Source organism: Ochotona princeps, chromosome 7, assembly GCF_030435755.1.
Source record: "Ochotona princeps isolate mOchPri1 chromosome 7, mOchPri1.hap1, whole genome shotgun sequence".
Taxonomy (NCBI): domain Eukaryota; kingdom Metazoa; phylum Chordata; class Mammalia; order Lagomorpha; family Ochotonidae; genus Ochotona; species Ochotona princeps.
In genome coordinates, this window is record NC_080838.1 from 66,825,540 (window position 1) to 66,842,757 (window position 17,218).

The 17,218-nt window shown below is 43.9% G+C and overlaps 1 protein-coding gene across 9 annotated transcripts in view; it reads left to right on the forward strand.

Moving 5' to 3' along the window:
- CCDC158 (coiled-coil domain containing 158) overlaps nucleotides 1-17,218 on the forward strand; it is a 70,308-nt gene that overhangs the window by 25,939 nt on the left and 27,151 nt on the right. For 8 of the 9 annotated variants that reach the window (XR_009245856.1, XM_058667193.1, XM_058667191.1 and 5 more), the window contains exons 9-13: nucleotides 5,590-5,709; nucleotides 7,379-7,576; nucleotides 9,123-9,605; nucleotides 14,529-14,718; nucleotides 16,547-16,699. Coding sequence is in view for 8 of the 9 variants with exons in the window: in XM_058667193.1 (XP_058523176.1) it covers nucleotides 5,590-5,709; nucleotides 7,379-7,576; nucleotides 9,123-9,605; nucleotides 14,529-14,718; nucleotides 16,547-16,699 (1,144 nt within the window). In the remaining variant the exon portion in view is untranslated. Of the gene's footprint in view, nucleotides 1-1,965; nucleotides 2,764-5,589; nucleotides 5,710-7,378; nucleotides 7,577-9,122; nucleotides 9,606-14,528; nucleotides 14,719-16,546; nucleotides 16,700-17,218 lie in introns of those variants that run through there. The other variant, XM_058667196.1, reaches the window with a different exon arrangement.

The window sequence follows — 17,218 nt, forward strand, 5'->3', positions numbered from 1 at the left end:
AGTTCAATGGCTTCTTGGGGAGACCATCTCTGGTATGAAGGTAGAGCCGGCAGAGTATCATCCCGATCAATTAAAAGCCCGAACATAACATCAGCAACAATTTATAATGTTATAGAATTGATTCATATAGTATTGAGTAACCAATATGTTAAAAGAAAAAAAAATGCAAGTTCTTAACTACATCCTGTGATTTCTTTATTGACATTTCAATTTTAGTTTATATACAGCCGGGTTCTATACACCTTAAAATGGTTATAGATTATTATTCAGCTGTCTCGTGTCTATTTTCATTATAGGGTTTAGCATTTTATAGCGTTGAAGCATAATTTTGCTGAACCTGGATTTTTTTCGGATGTCTAGACTGGCTTATAACTCTAACAAGACATATGTCAACAGTTTAGGTGCAGAACAGTTTTAGGAGGGGTGTGCAGAGAAATCTTCAGTACCCTAGTGAGGAGTAACTAATCTTTGTGTCCCACCTAGTAAGGTATAAGTGAATTCACGCTGACCATTTCCTGTCTAATTCTAAGCTTTCCTTGTTGTTCTCTGTCTATCTATTCTAGATTGTTTGTTTGTTTGTTTGTTTGTTTTGAGGGGTTTCCAGAGCAATCCTGATGGTCATTATAGGAGAGGGTGGGGATCCAAAGTTGGAACCAAGCAAGGACCAGAGAGAGCTCCCCTCCCTAGTCCCGAAGGAAGTTTACTGTACTTCTACTTCTGCGGACCGCTCAGGGCTCCTGGATGTGTTCCCATGACCTTGGATCCCACAAGGAAGGATTTCCATCCCATATGGTAGATCCAGATGGGGGTGGGTGACCTCAGAGTTCTTGGCCTCTGAAGGCACTCCAATTCCCCATGGTCTCCTTGGCAGTTGGGATGTAGTCCTTGGTGAGGATCTGGGAGTCTTCAGGGTTGGGATACAAGCCTCCTCCTGTCCACCCGCTCCACTCTGGGGTCCCCCCCTTCTCCATGTATATGCCCTTCTGTTAAGAGGTTGTCAGGATCGCTCTTGATTCCTCCCATATGCCTTTGTAGTTTTACTGTTGTCTAATGCTGATTCGAGTCTGTTGTCCATGAGTTACCAGTTATGATCCTGATAGGCCATACTTCACGTCTTCCTCACACATTCTAGGGAGATGGAAGATGGAAGATTTCTGTGCTCTCCCGCCCCATTACGGAATAACATGGGGTATTAAAGTATATTAGGTTTTACAGTTCTCTGATGTAGATCATAAACAGTCTGACTCACATTGATTGTTGGTTCATTGGTTACTTCACAATATCTTATTGCATGTGAGATAAGCTGTTTGAGGTTGAGATAATATTACATTTTACAGGTACTACTTTTCATACTGACATAATTTCATCTTAAATTAGGGCAAACATGTGGTATCTAACCTTTTGGGATTGGCTCATTTCCCTTAGCATTATGGTTTCCAGTAATGTTTTTAAGGAATTGGAATCCTTAATTTTTCCATTTTCATATACTTTGAGTTTACATTCCTAATTTTTTAAACCTTAAAATCTATTTTCCCCAGTGCTTCAGTGCACATATTGACATAAACTGTCCAAATAATAATTGGGGGGTAGTATCAAAATAATACATTATTAAAATGATTAAAAGTGATATTTGTATGAAAAGAAGCTTAAAGGATGTGTTGATACTACCTATCAACATGTTTTATGAAGGACAGTAGTAATATTTTCCCTAGAGGTTGGATTCCTTCATTGAAAAACTGCTTATTTAAACATTGATGGTCTCACAGAACTAAAGGAAACTTCTCCCACTGGAATGAATAAATTAAGAGAAAGCTTGTTAGGAGGGAAATATTTGCTCACATTATCAGAAGTATTTTCACCTTGGTGAAAGTTGAAATTATTGAAAGAAAGTTATAATGTAGCTTTTTGTCATTGACAAGAGTGTTTTCCTGTAATGCTGTTTTCTATTCTTCTCTTTTATTTTAGGAGAACCTCCAGAATTCCCCTTTACGAATTTGGACCAGTAGAAGCTGTCACTATTGGCTCTGTAGATTTGGCTTTACTCTTAACTTTCGCTTTTTGACAACAAAAATATCTCACAGTTTTGATTCTGAGTTTATTTACCCTCCTTTAAGAGCAGCTGGAGCTGAACTTCAAACTCAAAAAAATGAAGACTTAATAGCACTGGCTGGAGCCATATATGGTGCTGGAAGATTCTGTGCAAAGCTCTGCATGGTTCTGCCACTGCTCCTCTCTGCTGACCTGCAGCACCCCTTATTACCCCACATCTGTGTCCTTCTGAGCACAGAAAACACAAAACACACCACCACCAAAAACAAATCACCCGACACTCCATGATTTGGTGTGATGGATGATATCTCTAAAATCAATGTGAAATTAGAATGCGATCCCAGTACACACTTGTCCAATAAGCCAAACCAATAAGTGGATTCATAGATGGTGAAAGGGAAAACCAGTGCTGCTATCTAAAAAGAAAAAGAAAAAGGAAACCTGACTTCATCTCAGATGTCAGTACTTATTCTGGACATGTAAAAAGGCTTTTCCTTATGGTGTTTATTACATCTGTATCAGCTCAGCTGCTACTGCAATGGTTTTCCCTTTCACTCTCCATCTTTTTGATTGATTAACAAAGATGTTTTTCCTGTAAAAAGTGAAAGGTAAAAGCAGAGCTATAGCAGCTGAGTCAGTACTGACAACTGCCAAACAGTGTTCCCATGGGGACTGGAGGAGCTTCTGAGGCCTAATAAACACGTGGAAAGATAAGACGCGGCTCTTGTCTTCTCTCTCTCTCTCTTTCTCTCTCTCTCTTTGAATTACTCTAGATCATACCACTTTTTAAGGAGTATTCTGGGATATTTTGGTACGTGTATCTTCATTGGGTAATGTTTTCATCAAGAGAAGCATGTCTGTCTCACCTAGCATTTACCATCTGTTACTAAAATATTTTAAATCCCTTCTTTTAGCTTTTTAAAAACACATTAGTACATTTTTAGTGTGTATGGTCACCCACTGTGCAGTGAAACAGCAAAACGTATTTCTCCTACCTACACTTTCTCTCTACACTTTCCTTAGCCCAGAATTTTTAAAAAGTGAAAACAGACATAAAATAACATTTTTAAACTTTTATAGTACGTATATAAATATATGCCTAAGGGTAGAAATAGGCCATGAATAGAAAATGTTTTGGTTTATTAGGAAATGGTAAATGATTAACTCAAGTTGAAGGTATCCTTGTGAAAGTTGTAGCTCAAAAGGTATTAGAAGATATAGATTTTCAGTTTTACCAGCATTGCTCTTTTTGCATACAATTGAAAGGAATATGAACGATCACATGCAGTACAAATTTCATATGCTTTATGAAAAACTTTGAGAGTTACAGGTTGTGTGACAGAACCTGGCCTGGAACCTGAAGTACTCGACTCTTCGGGCCTGACCATTCTGCCCCCGACACCATTTATCTTCTGCTTTGCCAGGCAGACACCATAAAGGCAAACAGTAGAAGCTTAGCTCTATCCTGAAGTATTAGTGATGTCTTTACTAAGTGTGTATCTACTTCATCTTTCCTGATAATAATAGTACGGAAGAGCCTGTATCAACCAGAATCATTTATTCATTTTCCTCAGGATATAATTTACATTGCAAAAGCTGAATTTTTAATGTTTTCTTTCTAGGAACACATTTTAGTTAGTAACCTTATATATTATGTGTATCTAAATTCTATAAAGTACTTTTCATTTGTATAGCACATAGTGAAACACAAAGTCAGTTTAAAAATATATCCCTATAGACATTAGTCTATTCTTATCCCTGTAGGTCATGACACCATGTATAGGTAAACATAAAAGTGATAATGCTATATTAGTACTGTCTTAAGTCACATATGGATGTGTAGTTAGATTATATATTTATTTATCAAAGAGATAGTTGGGTATATATGTGTATATGTATATATATAAGATTCAAAAAGTTGGAAAATATGTGTTATGGAAAATACCATGCATAAATTTCATTTTTTTTCACCAAAATAAACTTACTTTAATTCCATCAATCATGAACTTTTTGAACTACTCACTTTTTTAAAGATTTATTTATTTTTATTACAAAGTCAGATATACAGAGAGGAAGAGAGACAGAGAGGAAGATCTTTCGTCTGATGATTCACTCCCCAGGTGACCGCAACGGCTGGTACCGCGCCAATCCGAAGCTGGGAACCAGGAACTTCCTCCAGGTCTCCCACGCAAGTGCAGGGTCCCAAGGCTTTGGGCTGTCCTCAACCGCTTTCCTGGGCCACAAGCAGGGAGCTGGATGGGAAGTGGGGCTGCCGGGATTAGAACCGGCGCCCATATGGGATCCTGGTGCGTATAAGGCAAGGACTTTAGCCACTAGGCCACTGTGCCGGGCTCTGAACTACTCTTTAACAGGGCTACTGAATATGTGTTGAAATAATAATGAAAATCCTAAAGGAAAGTTCAGGTAAAAATCAAATGGAAAATCATGAAGAAAACATTTGTCTTGGTTATCTATTCTCTAATTTAAAATAGTTAATCACAGTTTAGTATCTAAATCAAGTTGTGTTTTTGACATAGATTTAGAATCTTATTGAGTAAATGCCTTAGATGTCAGAGCAAATGTGTTACATATATACAGATATGGCAGCTTTCTTATTATTGGAAGGTGGATGATAAAATAGTATTATCGACACCACAGTTTAAGATCAGCAGTCACTATAAAACGTAAAGTGCTAGTATGTCCTCAGTCTTGCAGTATCTCACTGAGTTGTGTGATTGTGTGACTCAGGTAAAACCCAGCCCCAGCTGTCTGTGAGATCTCAGCTTGCCCCTAGAGGGTGAGAGCTGGATGACTGGCAGTAACGAGAGCCTCTGTCTGCTGCTGGGGCTGCTGCAGCTTGGGACGCAGAGCAAGGGAAAGGTGTGGGTCCCCTTGGGTGCCACTGTGGGTGCAGAAAAATTGTTTTCTCTCCACGCAAATTGAACAGCTTCTGTCTGTGAGAGAAAAATACACTTTTTAAGCCAGTTCTTTAACATTGGAACTATTATCCCTATTTTGTAGTTGAGGCAAATGAGGATTGCAAAATAAATCATACAGGTATGTATATTGTGCAAAATCACAGGTGTGTGTCTCACAAAATAAAGTGGCTATGAAAGGGATTATAGTTAATTACTGCTGTTACTACCCTTTATTCTGTTACACTCATTGCCTTTTATCACCAACCTTATGATATTCAAAATCAATACATTTCATTTGAATACAGTTGTATACAGTTCATCTGAGCAGTTCAATAGCATGCTATTTATGCTATGGCAAGATTCCTTGGCCATCACACATTTTCTGTTTGTTCACAGAAAATAAATCTTGAATAGTGTGAAAATAAGAAAGAGCTGTGTATAGACAGTGTCCAAATTCAGTAGTACTGAGTATTTAGACTAATTTCCCTGGCTAAAATCTATGTAGATCTGAATTTTAGAGTACTTTGTGAAACATAGCACATTAAACTTGTGTCCCCAAATAAAAGATTCTGTCTTGTGCTGCCAGGCCTCCTCTCACTGCTGCTCTGTGTTTCCCCTCTAGATAGAAGAGCTGGAGAAACAACTAGTCCTCGCCGGCTCAGAGTTGACTGAAGCCCGCAGCGAGCGTGACCAGTTTAGCCAGGAGTCCGGAAACCTGGACGATCAGCTTCAAAAGCTGTTGGTAAGACTACACTCTGAGATAACGGACTAGCTTGATTCTGGGAAGCTTTTCACAAAAGTAGTTTCATTTACAAAAGGGCAGACTTTACAAAGTATCTGTGCATTACACAACAGACTGTCCCAGACATGGTCCAAGTTTTGCACATGAAGATGCTCTGTGTACTCCATCTTTTGTCTCATCAGTCCCTTTGTGGTGTTAGGCAAGAAGGGGCTGTTCAAACTGCCACATGGCTTCAGTTAGGTGCTGAAGTCATGTTACATGGTCATTGCAAAGTCAGGACACATTCAGAACACATGCAAATTGTGTATGTGGGCATTAGATTGGATTGGAACATTAGGGGACTTTATGTTTTTAAAGAAAAAGACGATGGCGTTGTGACACAGGCTGAGCATTTTCCTTATCCAAAGCTTGGGGCCAGAAGAGTTTTGGACTTTGGATTGTTTCAAGTTCCAGAATATTGCATATACATAATGTGCCACCACAGTGGGAAAATCCAAGTGTAAACACAAAATTCATGGATGATTCCAATGTACCTTCTTCACATAGCTAAAGGTGCTTTTACACAAGATGTTTAATATACCCATGTTGTGCTGTGACCCACTCATCACATGAGGTCAGTTGTAGAGTTTTCCGCTTGTAAGTATCAAGTAAAGGATTAAAAATGTTCAGATCTTGGAATACTTCGGATTTTCAGATTAAGGATGTACAGCTGCTCCTGAAGCAGCCTCTGCATGCTGAAAGCTGAAGGCGAGCACGTCTGATAGCCCGTGCTGTGCTGAAGCAGGATGTCCTCTCCATCCTAGTTCTGCACTCCAGTTTCTCCTCTCCCTGGTCCTTCCCATAAACACTGCTACATTCAACGTTCTGAAACCTAGCACCGAGTATTTCCCTCACTCGCTAGTGACCTGCTCTCTAAAGCCCTACTGCCCCCCTCAAGACTGACCCCCAAGCTAGCTTCTGCTTTCCTTCCCAGTCCTTTCTTTCCCACTGCCCCAAGCAAACCACACCTGTCCCTTCCTTACTTCTGTATCTCCACGCTCCAGAAGCATTTTGATCCCTCAGAGTCTGAACACTCTGCTCTGCCTTAGAGTTGTTCCTCTAATGAAAGCCCCTCGCAGTGTCAGGTCTGTGTCTTCTGGCTGTGTGAGAAGTCCTTTGGAGGGCACTGTGTGTCTGTCCCATTCTGTGACTGTTCAATTTGGCTCATAGTGAACCCTCACGGGGAAATAGTTTTCTTCATAAGCCGACTGCTACTCCAGTCCCAGCACTGGCCACTGGTCTGCTATTTTTGAAGCATAGATTGAATTACTGTACTTACTTAAAGTTGTCAGCATTTCCTTATTGCGGAAACACATTTTATGTGAAGCAAAATGTCTAAAAATAGGATGGCCTTGTATCTACCATCTGCTGTATGTTCCTTTTCATTCTTTATCATTTGAGATCTAGTCCCTTGGGATTAACTTGTAATGCTCAGAATATTAAGTATGCAGGCCGTTAACTCCTTTTTCTAGGAAATAATCACTGTTAATCTACCATTAATAAAGGAATTAATTTCTAAATGCGAAGGCTTCTCCAATCACGTAAAAATCCAAAGATGATAGAAGGAAAACAAGAATTGTACAATTGTTATGTAGCTCTCGGGGCAAAAAGTGTTCTTGGCCTCTTTCAGGCAGATCTGCACAAGAGGGAGAAGGAGCTGAGTCTGGAGAAGGAGCAGAACAAGCGCCTGTGGGACCGGGACACGGGCAACAGCATCACCATTGACCACCTGCGGCGGGAGCTGGACGACCGCAACATGGAGGTGCAGCGGCTGGAAGCCCTGCTCAAGGCCATGAAGAGCGAGTGCCAGGGCCAGATGGAGCGCCAGGTCAGAGGCCACACAATTACGGGGGTCTAATTACAGCTACAGACTCTATAAAAAACTGGTGAAAAACATGGCTTTTCTCAATATGTTTTTGACCATTCATGAAACTAAGCATGCTAGGTCTTATTTGTGTAGTGTCCAAAAACTAACTCCCATCCAATAACTTTTCGTCTTCATCTAGAAATTGGTAATATAATCATTGCTTATTTCTGCTGCAGAAGTCTCCAGTATCAGGAAATCTATGGGGCAGTATGGTTGAAGGTTTCTAAATGTGTTGTTTTTCCCTCCTAAGGAGGCCTTTTCCCCTTTCCCTCCATGCTGATAGAAATTAATGAGTGCTCTGTTCTAGTGCATCAAAAGACAAATATGTACTGCTTTCTTCTTCTTTTTAAAGATTACTTGAAGAGGAGAGAGAGAGAGAGAGAGAGAGAGAGAGAGAGAGAGAGAGAGAGATCGTTCTTGCATCTGTTGGTTCATTTACTAAATGCCCACAATAGCTAAGGGTAGTCCAGGCTGAACCAGGAGTCAGGAACTGCATCTAGGTGGGTGGCCGGGACTCAAGTACTTAGGCTATCACTGCGGCCTCCCAGGGTACAAATCATCAGGAAGCTGATATGGAATGCAAGCACTGGAGCAAAAAGCATTCCACATAAGTGTAAGTTCCCCCAAATGTGAAAGTAAATCAGAGGGACCTATTAGCCGGTCTAATTTGAGCAAGATGAAGGAAGCACAATGAAAGGAGCCAACTGGAAGTTTGAATCTTGCTGCTAAGGGAACACCAATGTGGGTTGGGAAAAGCCACTGTTTATTTTATCCCAGGATGGAATTCAGGAAGAGGCGGGAGGGAAGCAGAAAGTAAAAGCAGTTATCTTGATTCCTAGAGCTGTTTCCCTCCATTACCAGAGTTCTCTTAGTCTTAAGCAGCATAGAAACAGCCACAGAAAAAAAACTTCCCAGTGCCCCACTCTTGGAAGCCATCATGGAGCAGCATTATTTAGACTCTGCCACCTTGGCCCAGTTAATATTTGTCTGCGTTACACATGATGTTGCTGTAGAATTCTGCAGTCAAACTATTTGAGGTGCTGGTGGTGTGTCACTGCAGGTTAAGCCTCCAGTTGCAACACAGGCGTCCCTTATCAGAGTGCAGGTCTGAGCCCAGGGTCTCCACTCTTCTCCAGCTCCTTACTAATGCACCCGTAAGGGCAGCTGAAGATGGCACCAGTATCTGGACCTGTGCCACCCATGCAGGAGAAGAATATAGAGTTCCAGGTTCCTGGCTTCCTCCTGCCAGCCCGGCTGTTGTGGCTGCTTGGGGGAGTAAACCAGCAGATAAATGATCTCTCTCCCCACCCTTGCCTTTCCCACTCTGGGTGTTAATCTGACTTTCAAATAAGTAAATCAGTCTTTTTATTTTAAAAAAGAATTAGTTATTCCAGCTAGATGTGATGCCATTTGTGACTTCACACTTTTGACTTAGCTTCATACAACTCTTAAGGTTGACTATATTTACCCTCCCAAATCCATGAATTCTGTTTTCTTTGACAATCAGATGGCAGCCATTCAGGGGAAGAACGAAAGTCTAGAAAAAGTGTCCTCCTTGACTGCACAGCTGGAGTCCACCAAGGAGATGCTGCGCAAGGTGGTGGAGGAGCTCACCGCCAAGAAGATGACGCTGGAGAGCTCCGAGAGGACCGTGTCGGACCTGACCACGTCCCTCCAGGACAAGGAGCGGGCCATCGAGGCCACCAATGCCGAGATCACCAAGCTCCGCTCCCGGGTCGACCTCAAGCTGCAGGAGCTGCAGCACCTGAAGAACGAAGGGGATCACCTCCGAAACGTGCAGACGGAGTGTGAGGCCCTCAAGCTGCAGATGACCGAGAAGGACAAGGTGATTGAGATCTTGCGGCAGCAGATTGAAAACATGACACAGCTGGTGGGCCAGCACGGACGGACCGCCGGCGCGATGCAAGTCGAAAAGGCTCAGCTGGAGAAAGAGATTAATGACCGCAGGCTGGAGCTACAGGAATTTAAGGTCGGGAGAATTTTGCAGTGGTTAAGCTTCTGAAATGTTTATTTTTCCATAAACAAATCTGACCTAATGTACTGGAAAGGCCCGTGAGCCCTATGGCATTTGAAAATATTTGTGTCTATGTTTATATTTGTGTTTTTAGGTGAGGGACCCCAGGCTAGATTCCAAAAAGAGAGATGGCCTAAAAATGGTTCATAATCACAAGGAAAAGAAAAGAAAAGAAAATGCAGCTTCAAGACGGCCTTCCTGGTTTCCCAGTTGGCAGCACTGCCTTCCTTCCAGAGAGGCTCCTGCTTGAACCTCAGCTCTCAGCACTCAGGAGCTGTAGAGCTTTGGCATATTCCCTGGATCTTGGCTTCTTTTTTTTTTTTTTTTTAAAGATTTATTTTATTACAAAGTCAGATATACAGAGAGCAGGAGAGACAGAGAGGAAGATCTTCCATCTGATGATTCACTCCCCAAGTGAGCCGCAACGGCCAGTGTGCGCTGAACCTCTTCCGGGTCTCCCATGTGGGTGCAGTGTCCCAAAGCATTGGGCCGTCCTCAACTGCTTTCCCAGGCCACAAGCAGGGAGCTGGATGGGAAGTGGAGCTGCCGGGACCAGAACCGGCGCCCACATGGGATCCCAGGGCATTCAAGGCGAGGACTTTAGCCGCTAGGCCATGCCGCCGGGCCCGTATCTTGGGTTCTGTTTGTGTATCTGCTAAACAATCAAACTAAACCCCTCACAACCTTGTTGGGTTACTGTTAGGTGTACACCATATTTATCAAGGACTTAATCTCATTCCTGGCCGAAATAAGATGTGTAGTGAATCTTGGATTTTACAGATGAGAAAAGGAAAGCAGGGACTGTGTAACTTGCCTGCGAGTGGCAGTGTCTGGGTTTTGTTGTTTTTTTTTTTTTTTAAAGATTTATTTTATTTTTATTACAAAGTCAGATATACTGAGAGGAGGAGAGAGAGAGAGGAAGTGGAGCTACTGGGATTAGAACCAGCAGCCATATGGGATCAAGGCGAGGACCTTAGCCACTAGGCCACACCACTGAGCCCATGTCTGGGTTTTGTCCTGGAGGTCTGTGAGTGGCAATGGCCATGCAGTGGCTCCCAGTGAGAACCACATCACCGGAAAGCTTGTCAAGCACATCCTGCTGAGCCGCACCTCCAGGGTTTCTAATTCAGTAGGGCACAGTGAGGCTTCTAACAAGTGCCCTGATGATATGGGTCCTGTGTCCCCATAGATGGCACATTAAATCCTGAGTCAGAGTGCCACAAGGTGTGGGTCCCCATGATGGGAGGCCGACATGGGCCTCCGAGATTAGTGAGGGCTTGAAATGGGTGCAGTAGGGACCAGCACAATAGCCTATTGGTTAGATCTTCACCTTGTATTTACCAGGATCCTATATGAGTGCCTGTTTGTGTCCCAGCTGCTCCACTCCCCATTCAGCTCCCTGTTTATGCAGTTTGTAGCTTGCACCTGCATGGCAGACCCAGAGGAAGTTTCTGGCTCCTGGCTTTGGATCGGCTTAGCTCTGGTCATTACAACCACTTGGGGAGTGAATCAGTGGATGGAAGATAATTTTCTCCATCTCTCCTTTTCTCTGTAAATCTGCCTCTTCAATAAAAATAAATTAATTTTTAAAAAAGAAAGAAATGGGCACAGTGTAGGCAGAGAGGAGGAAAGGAAGGGCTCCCAACAAGGGGCAGAAACTCAGTCATAGTCCAGCCTGGAGACGGTGTGGTGAGTCAGAGAACATGGGACCGGCCGTGTTGCAGGCAGATGGCCTGGCATCAGTACATTAAGGAGCCGAGGGAGGGAAAACATCCTTTTTAGTTCCTCACAGCCACAACAAGGTGAGTCTAAAGCTGCCGGAGCTTTCTTGCGGCAGCCTCGAAGTCCTGTGACATGTCAGCTGAGGCGGAGAGGGGTGCTCGTCCTCCTCAGCCTGGAGGCTGGCAGCCGTTAGCGTGGCTGTTCTGGAGGGGCTCAGCAGGGACCAGAGTGTTGCTGAGGGCCTGTTATGTCCAAGCCCATCATAGTACTGAGACAATCCTGGAGGCCCAGCTGATGAGCTACAAGCTTGTTAGGTGTTTATCACTGCTAACAGTCAGATTGCACTGAATGGTTTTATAGTTAAGGTCAGTAGGCCTTAATTTGGAGGGGGCGATCTGATGACCAAAGAAAGCCAATTTCTTTTCACATAGCATTTAGTTGGAAGAATCTGGTTCTGTTCTGTCCTCTAAAAGTATGATTGAGCCAGTTAATTAATTTTAATCTTTTTAGTAGACACATTTTCATGTTTCTTATATATAAAAACAATTTTAATATGCTTAACTCAATATAACTAAAATATGCTTTTTATATTATACTCAATATAGCAAATTGTAGAGATTGTGTACATTCTTGTTTTATTTAGTCTGGAATCTGGCAGGTATTTTACACTGATAGCACGTCTCAGTTAAGATTAGCAACTGGGTCCCAGTGCAGTAGCCTAGCAGCTGAAGTATTTGCCTTGAATGCGCCGGGCTCCCATATTGGCGCCAGTTCTAATCCTGGCATCCCTGTTTCCCATCCAGCTCCTTGCTTGTGCCCTGGGAAACAGCTGAGGACAGTCCGAAGCCTTGGGACCCTGTACCCATGTGGGAGATCTGGAAGAGGCTCTGGGTTCCTGGCTTCAGATTGGCTCAGCTCTGGCCGTTGTGGTCACTTGGGGAGTGAATCAATGGACGGAAGATCTTCCTCTCTGTAAATCTGACTTTGCAATAAAAATAAATCTTACAAAAAAAAAAAAAAAAAAAAAAGATTAGCCACCGTTGGAAGTGCCCAGCAGTCACTAGGCTACTATATTAGACAAGGCAGATCCAGACCCTGGGAAGAGAGGGCTCCTCCCAGAAGAGCATCCCAGCAGAGGGAGAACTGTCATCCTGCTGAGAAGGGAGGCTGGCTGGGCATGCAGCTTGGGGAGAAGCTGGGGCTCAGTGAGGCCCGGGTTGAAACGAGCTGGTGAGAGCTTGGCAACACAGCAGGGCCTGTCACAGGAGGAGGGTCAGAAGGCCTCTGGGCAGAGGGACCGGGGAGGAGTGCTGCTCTGTGAATCTGCAGAAGCGTGCCAATTAGAATTGACCACACTCACGTGCATGCCCTGCTCTTTTCAGCAAACCAACCCAGCGTCCATGAGCCACCCCAGTCTAAAGAGGCAACACTAGGGCTGTCTGTATCCACTCTGGTACCTGCACCTCAGTGCGTGCTCAACGGCACTCGTGCCTGCACACACACACACCCCATTTATTCTTCATGCAGGAGTCAGGGCTTTATTTTTAGAACATTTTATTATACCATTCCCATACTCACAACTGTCCAGTAACTTCTTTTATCAATTTGTCTTTTTAAAGATGTGTTTTATTTATTTGGAAAGCAGAGTACCAGTGAGAGGAGACAGAAAAAGAAGCCTTCTATCTGCTAGTTCACTCCCCAAATAGCCGCAACAGCTGAAGCTGGGCCAAAGGCAGGAACTGGGAACTCTAGGTTCCATATGGGTGATAGGGGCCCAAGCACTTTAGCTCATATTCTATGGCTTTTCCAAGCACGTAAGCAGGGAACTAAGATTGGAAGGGCAACAGCTGGGACTCAAACCTCACTCTGATTTGGCTTGGTGGCGGTTTAATCACTGCCACAGTACTAATTCCCCGTAACATCTTTTTCCATTCAGCGTGAGCCCTTACATCCTCGCATCTTCAGCCCATCTTGACCCCGTGGCTCCCTCTTCTTCCATTGCTTCCCAAGCTCACTGCCCCAGCCCTCCCTACGGCCTCGCTGTTCTCCCACAGAGGCCTGTTCCAGAAGCTTGCCCGTTCTCCAGCTTTCCTCGTGGCTTGTTCTTCACCTTGTTAGGTTTCTTCTCAAATGCAGTCTCATCAGAAGGGTTTTTCTGAAAGCTCAAGCCCAGGTGGATGACTCTCCAGGACTCAGCAGCTGTACTTGTGGCTGTGATGTATCACAGTGAACAGATACGAGGCAAAATCGGCAGAAGAAAAAGCACATGGAGTATGGTCCGAGCAGACAGGCGCAAGTTTTCAGGAGTCTTCTCCCAGCAGAGCTGCTCAGGCCACGCTTCATTCCTCTTAGGGAGCCATGCTGCCTTCTGTCGGTGTTGCCAACCAGACACGAAAGACGACATACCCAGGGTGGTTACACTGAGGGGTGGTCACGTAGGCATCCTCTGCCTGGCTTATAGTCAGCCAGGAGAAAGCAGGTGCAAACCACATGCTCATGCTAACATTTGAGGCACAGTGAGCCACTCTTCACTATGATGGGAGCCCTCCTAAGATCCAAGTTCCCAGAGACGAGCCAAGACCAGTATGGTGGGAAGAGCTTTCTGAAGATAGCAAGCTTGACTTAGCTCTTTTCTTCAGCACACCAGCTTATCTCAAGTAGCAAGCAGTCTCACATTCCTTGTCTGTTTTTAACTGTCTCTTCTCTCATCTGAGAGATTAACTGTTTGTTGTCTCTCTCCTCTACCGAGAAGACGTAGGGGTGAAAGCACTGGGATCCAGGGCCAGGCAAGCATGGTGCTGAGGTTGCTGACGCTCAGCGCAGTCCCTGCTGGCTCTGCCCTCGTCCCAGCTCTGCTCCTCTGTCCTTTTTGTGCCTTCAATGCTCAATGTGTAGGTTATGAGTGAGTGAGTGTAGAATAGGAACAAAGAAAAGCTGTGGCAAACGATACTGGGAATTGACTTTAAAATTAAAAGAATACTAAAAACACTCCCTTCCCCATCCCCACTTAGTATGTTTGCCTTATGATAAAATATAAATTTAGTGTCCTGAGAAATAATAAGATTGTCTCTATAATACTGATAGAGCAATTGTAACTAGTACACTTCTGTATCTTTTCCTTCTTTCTCTGTCTTTTGTATTTCTCTGTGTGCTTAGATTTTAAAAGATAAAAAAGATGCGAAGATCCGGGAGCTTGAGGCCAGGGTGAGTGACCTGGAACTGGAGAAGGTGAAGCTGGTGAACGCAGGCTCCGAGCGGCTCCGCGCTGTGAAGGACATCAAACAGGAGCGAGACCAGCTGTTAAATGAAGTGAAGACCAGCAGGAGCGAGTTAAACAACCTTTCAGGTGTGTGGCTTCAGTTCAGGGTCTACTCAAATGCACCTGCTGTCCGTGAAGTCCGGAGTGCGTTCTAGCAGTTACAAAAGGTGTTGTGTCTGCCATGCAAGGACACACAGTTGGGTTGCCCGGAGCAGCGACTTGGTGCCTGAAATCCTCCTCCTCCTCTGTGACTTTAGTATGGGCTCCCTGACAGCATCAGCCAATCCTCAGAGTCTGGGAGATCTTACACTGAGTTACCAATAAAAAGGTAGGCTGTCTAGATCCCAACCTCCCAGAAGGATAGTAGGTATTCAGCATAAATCATGTATTTGTTTGGTTTTTTTTGCTTTGTTTTGGTTTTAAAATTTAATTTTTAATTGGAAAGTCAGATATACAGAGAGAAGGAGAGGCAGAGGGGGATTAACTCCATTGATTGACTCCCCAAATGGCCACAACAACCAGAGCTGAACCAATTCAAAGCCAGGAGCCAGGAGCTTCTTCTGGGTCTCCCATGCGAGTGCAGGGTCCCAAGGCTTTGACCTGTTCTTGACTGCTTTCCCAGGCCACAACCAGGGAGCTGGATGGAAAGTGTGACTGTCAGGATTAGAACTGGTGGCCGTATGGGATCCTGGGCGTATAAGGCAAGGACTTTAGCCACTAAGCTACCATACCATGCCCTAAAGCATGTGTTTTTATGACAGTTGAAACCTTGAGTCCTTTAAGTCATATAGCTTGATTAAAAGTTGTATAGTAAAGCATCACATATAAATTGACTTAACAAAATATTGAAAGGAAAAATTCTGATAGTATAGTATGTCCTTAGGGTACAATATGAAACACCCTGGCTCATGACTGATGTGATACAATGTTATATACTTCCCATGTACATGAGCATACAATATTCCACATACATATCCTGTCAGTGATTGCTGAGCAATTATTATGCCAAATATCAGGAGAGGCCCTAGAGACACCACAGTGAAGCAACAGTCTAGTGGAGAGGCAGTCACACTTAGAAATGGGTGAGAGGGTACCAATGCAGTGGCTCAACAGGCTAATCCTCTGCCTGCAAGCATCAGTAGCCCTTATGGGTACTGGTTCATGTCCTGACTGCTCCAGTTCCCATCCAGCTCTCTGCCTATGGCCTGGGAAAGCAGTCAGGCTGGCTCAAGTTGTTGGAATGTGGGAGACCCAGAAGAGGCTCCTGGCTCCTGGCTCCCAGCTCCCAGATCCTGGTTCCTGGCTCCCAGCTCCTGGCACCTGGCTCCTGGCTCCTGGCTCCTGGCTCCAGATCAGGTTGGCTCCAGTCGTTGAGGCCATTTCAGGAGTTAAGCAGCAGATGGAAGATGCCTTTCCTTCTCTCTGTAAATCTGCCTTTCCAATAAAAATACATCTTTAAAAATTAAAAGGAGTGGGTCACAGTACAGCGAGTGAGTATGGTGAAAGTGTGTCTTCTTGGTACAGATACCAAAGGATGGAGAATTAGTTTCCTGTAGGAGATGATATGGGTCCTAGGTTTGTAAGAGGGAAAAGAAGTTGGCCTGCAGATGATAGTGAAATACGGAATAGTGAATATGGGCAGCCAAGGAGTAAGCTTAAGGTAGCACAGGCATGCACCGATTACAGTGTTTGGGGAAAGATAATGAATAATGAATAGGTAAAGAAAGAGGAAGTTACACTCAAACAGATTGCAAGCTCCCTGGCAGTGTGTGTACAATTAGTTTGTGTAATAAATGGAGGTGTGACTAGGTTCTTTTCTAGCTCTGAAATCCTCTGATCGCTATTTGCAAATCAAGTAGACTTCATATCAATAGAATAGAAAAAAATAACCATCTGTTCTTATCATCTTGTGTAGAGGACTATGAAGTCTTAAAAAGGAATTTTCGAAACAAAAGTGAAGAAATGGAAACGACTACAAATAAACTTAAAATGCAATTGAAATCTGCACAGTCTGAACTTGAACAAACACGGAATACCCTGAAGACTATGGAAGGGTCCGATGGCCATGGTATGCTCTGTCACACCTTTGTACAATTCTATTCTCAACCCTTGTGATGCGCATTTAATGTGCATTTTTAAAAACACAAACCCAGATGCATTGTCTACCCCCTCTTCTCGGTGCCAGATAGTGTGAGAAATGTACAGCAGCAAGTGTTAATGGTGGGTTTTAATTTAACAGTAGTTCTCAGGTTTTTTTTTTTAAAGGGAATTGCCATGTGCTTAATACTATCCCTAATGTATCAGGATCTTTATTTTCATTTTATATATAAGAACTATACCTTGGGCGCCAGTAATGAGGTATAGTAGATAAAACTGCCACCTGCCGGTGGCCTGCATCCCATGTGGGTGCCAGTTTCTGTCATGGCTGCTCCACTTCTCATGCAGCTCCTTGCTAATGTGGGAGAGCAGTAGCAGATGACCCAAGTGCCTGGGCCCCTACAGCCGCGTGGGAGACCTGAAAGAAGCCCCTGGCTTCAGACCAGCCCAGCTTCGGTCATTTCAGCCATTTGGGAAGTGAACCAGCAGA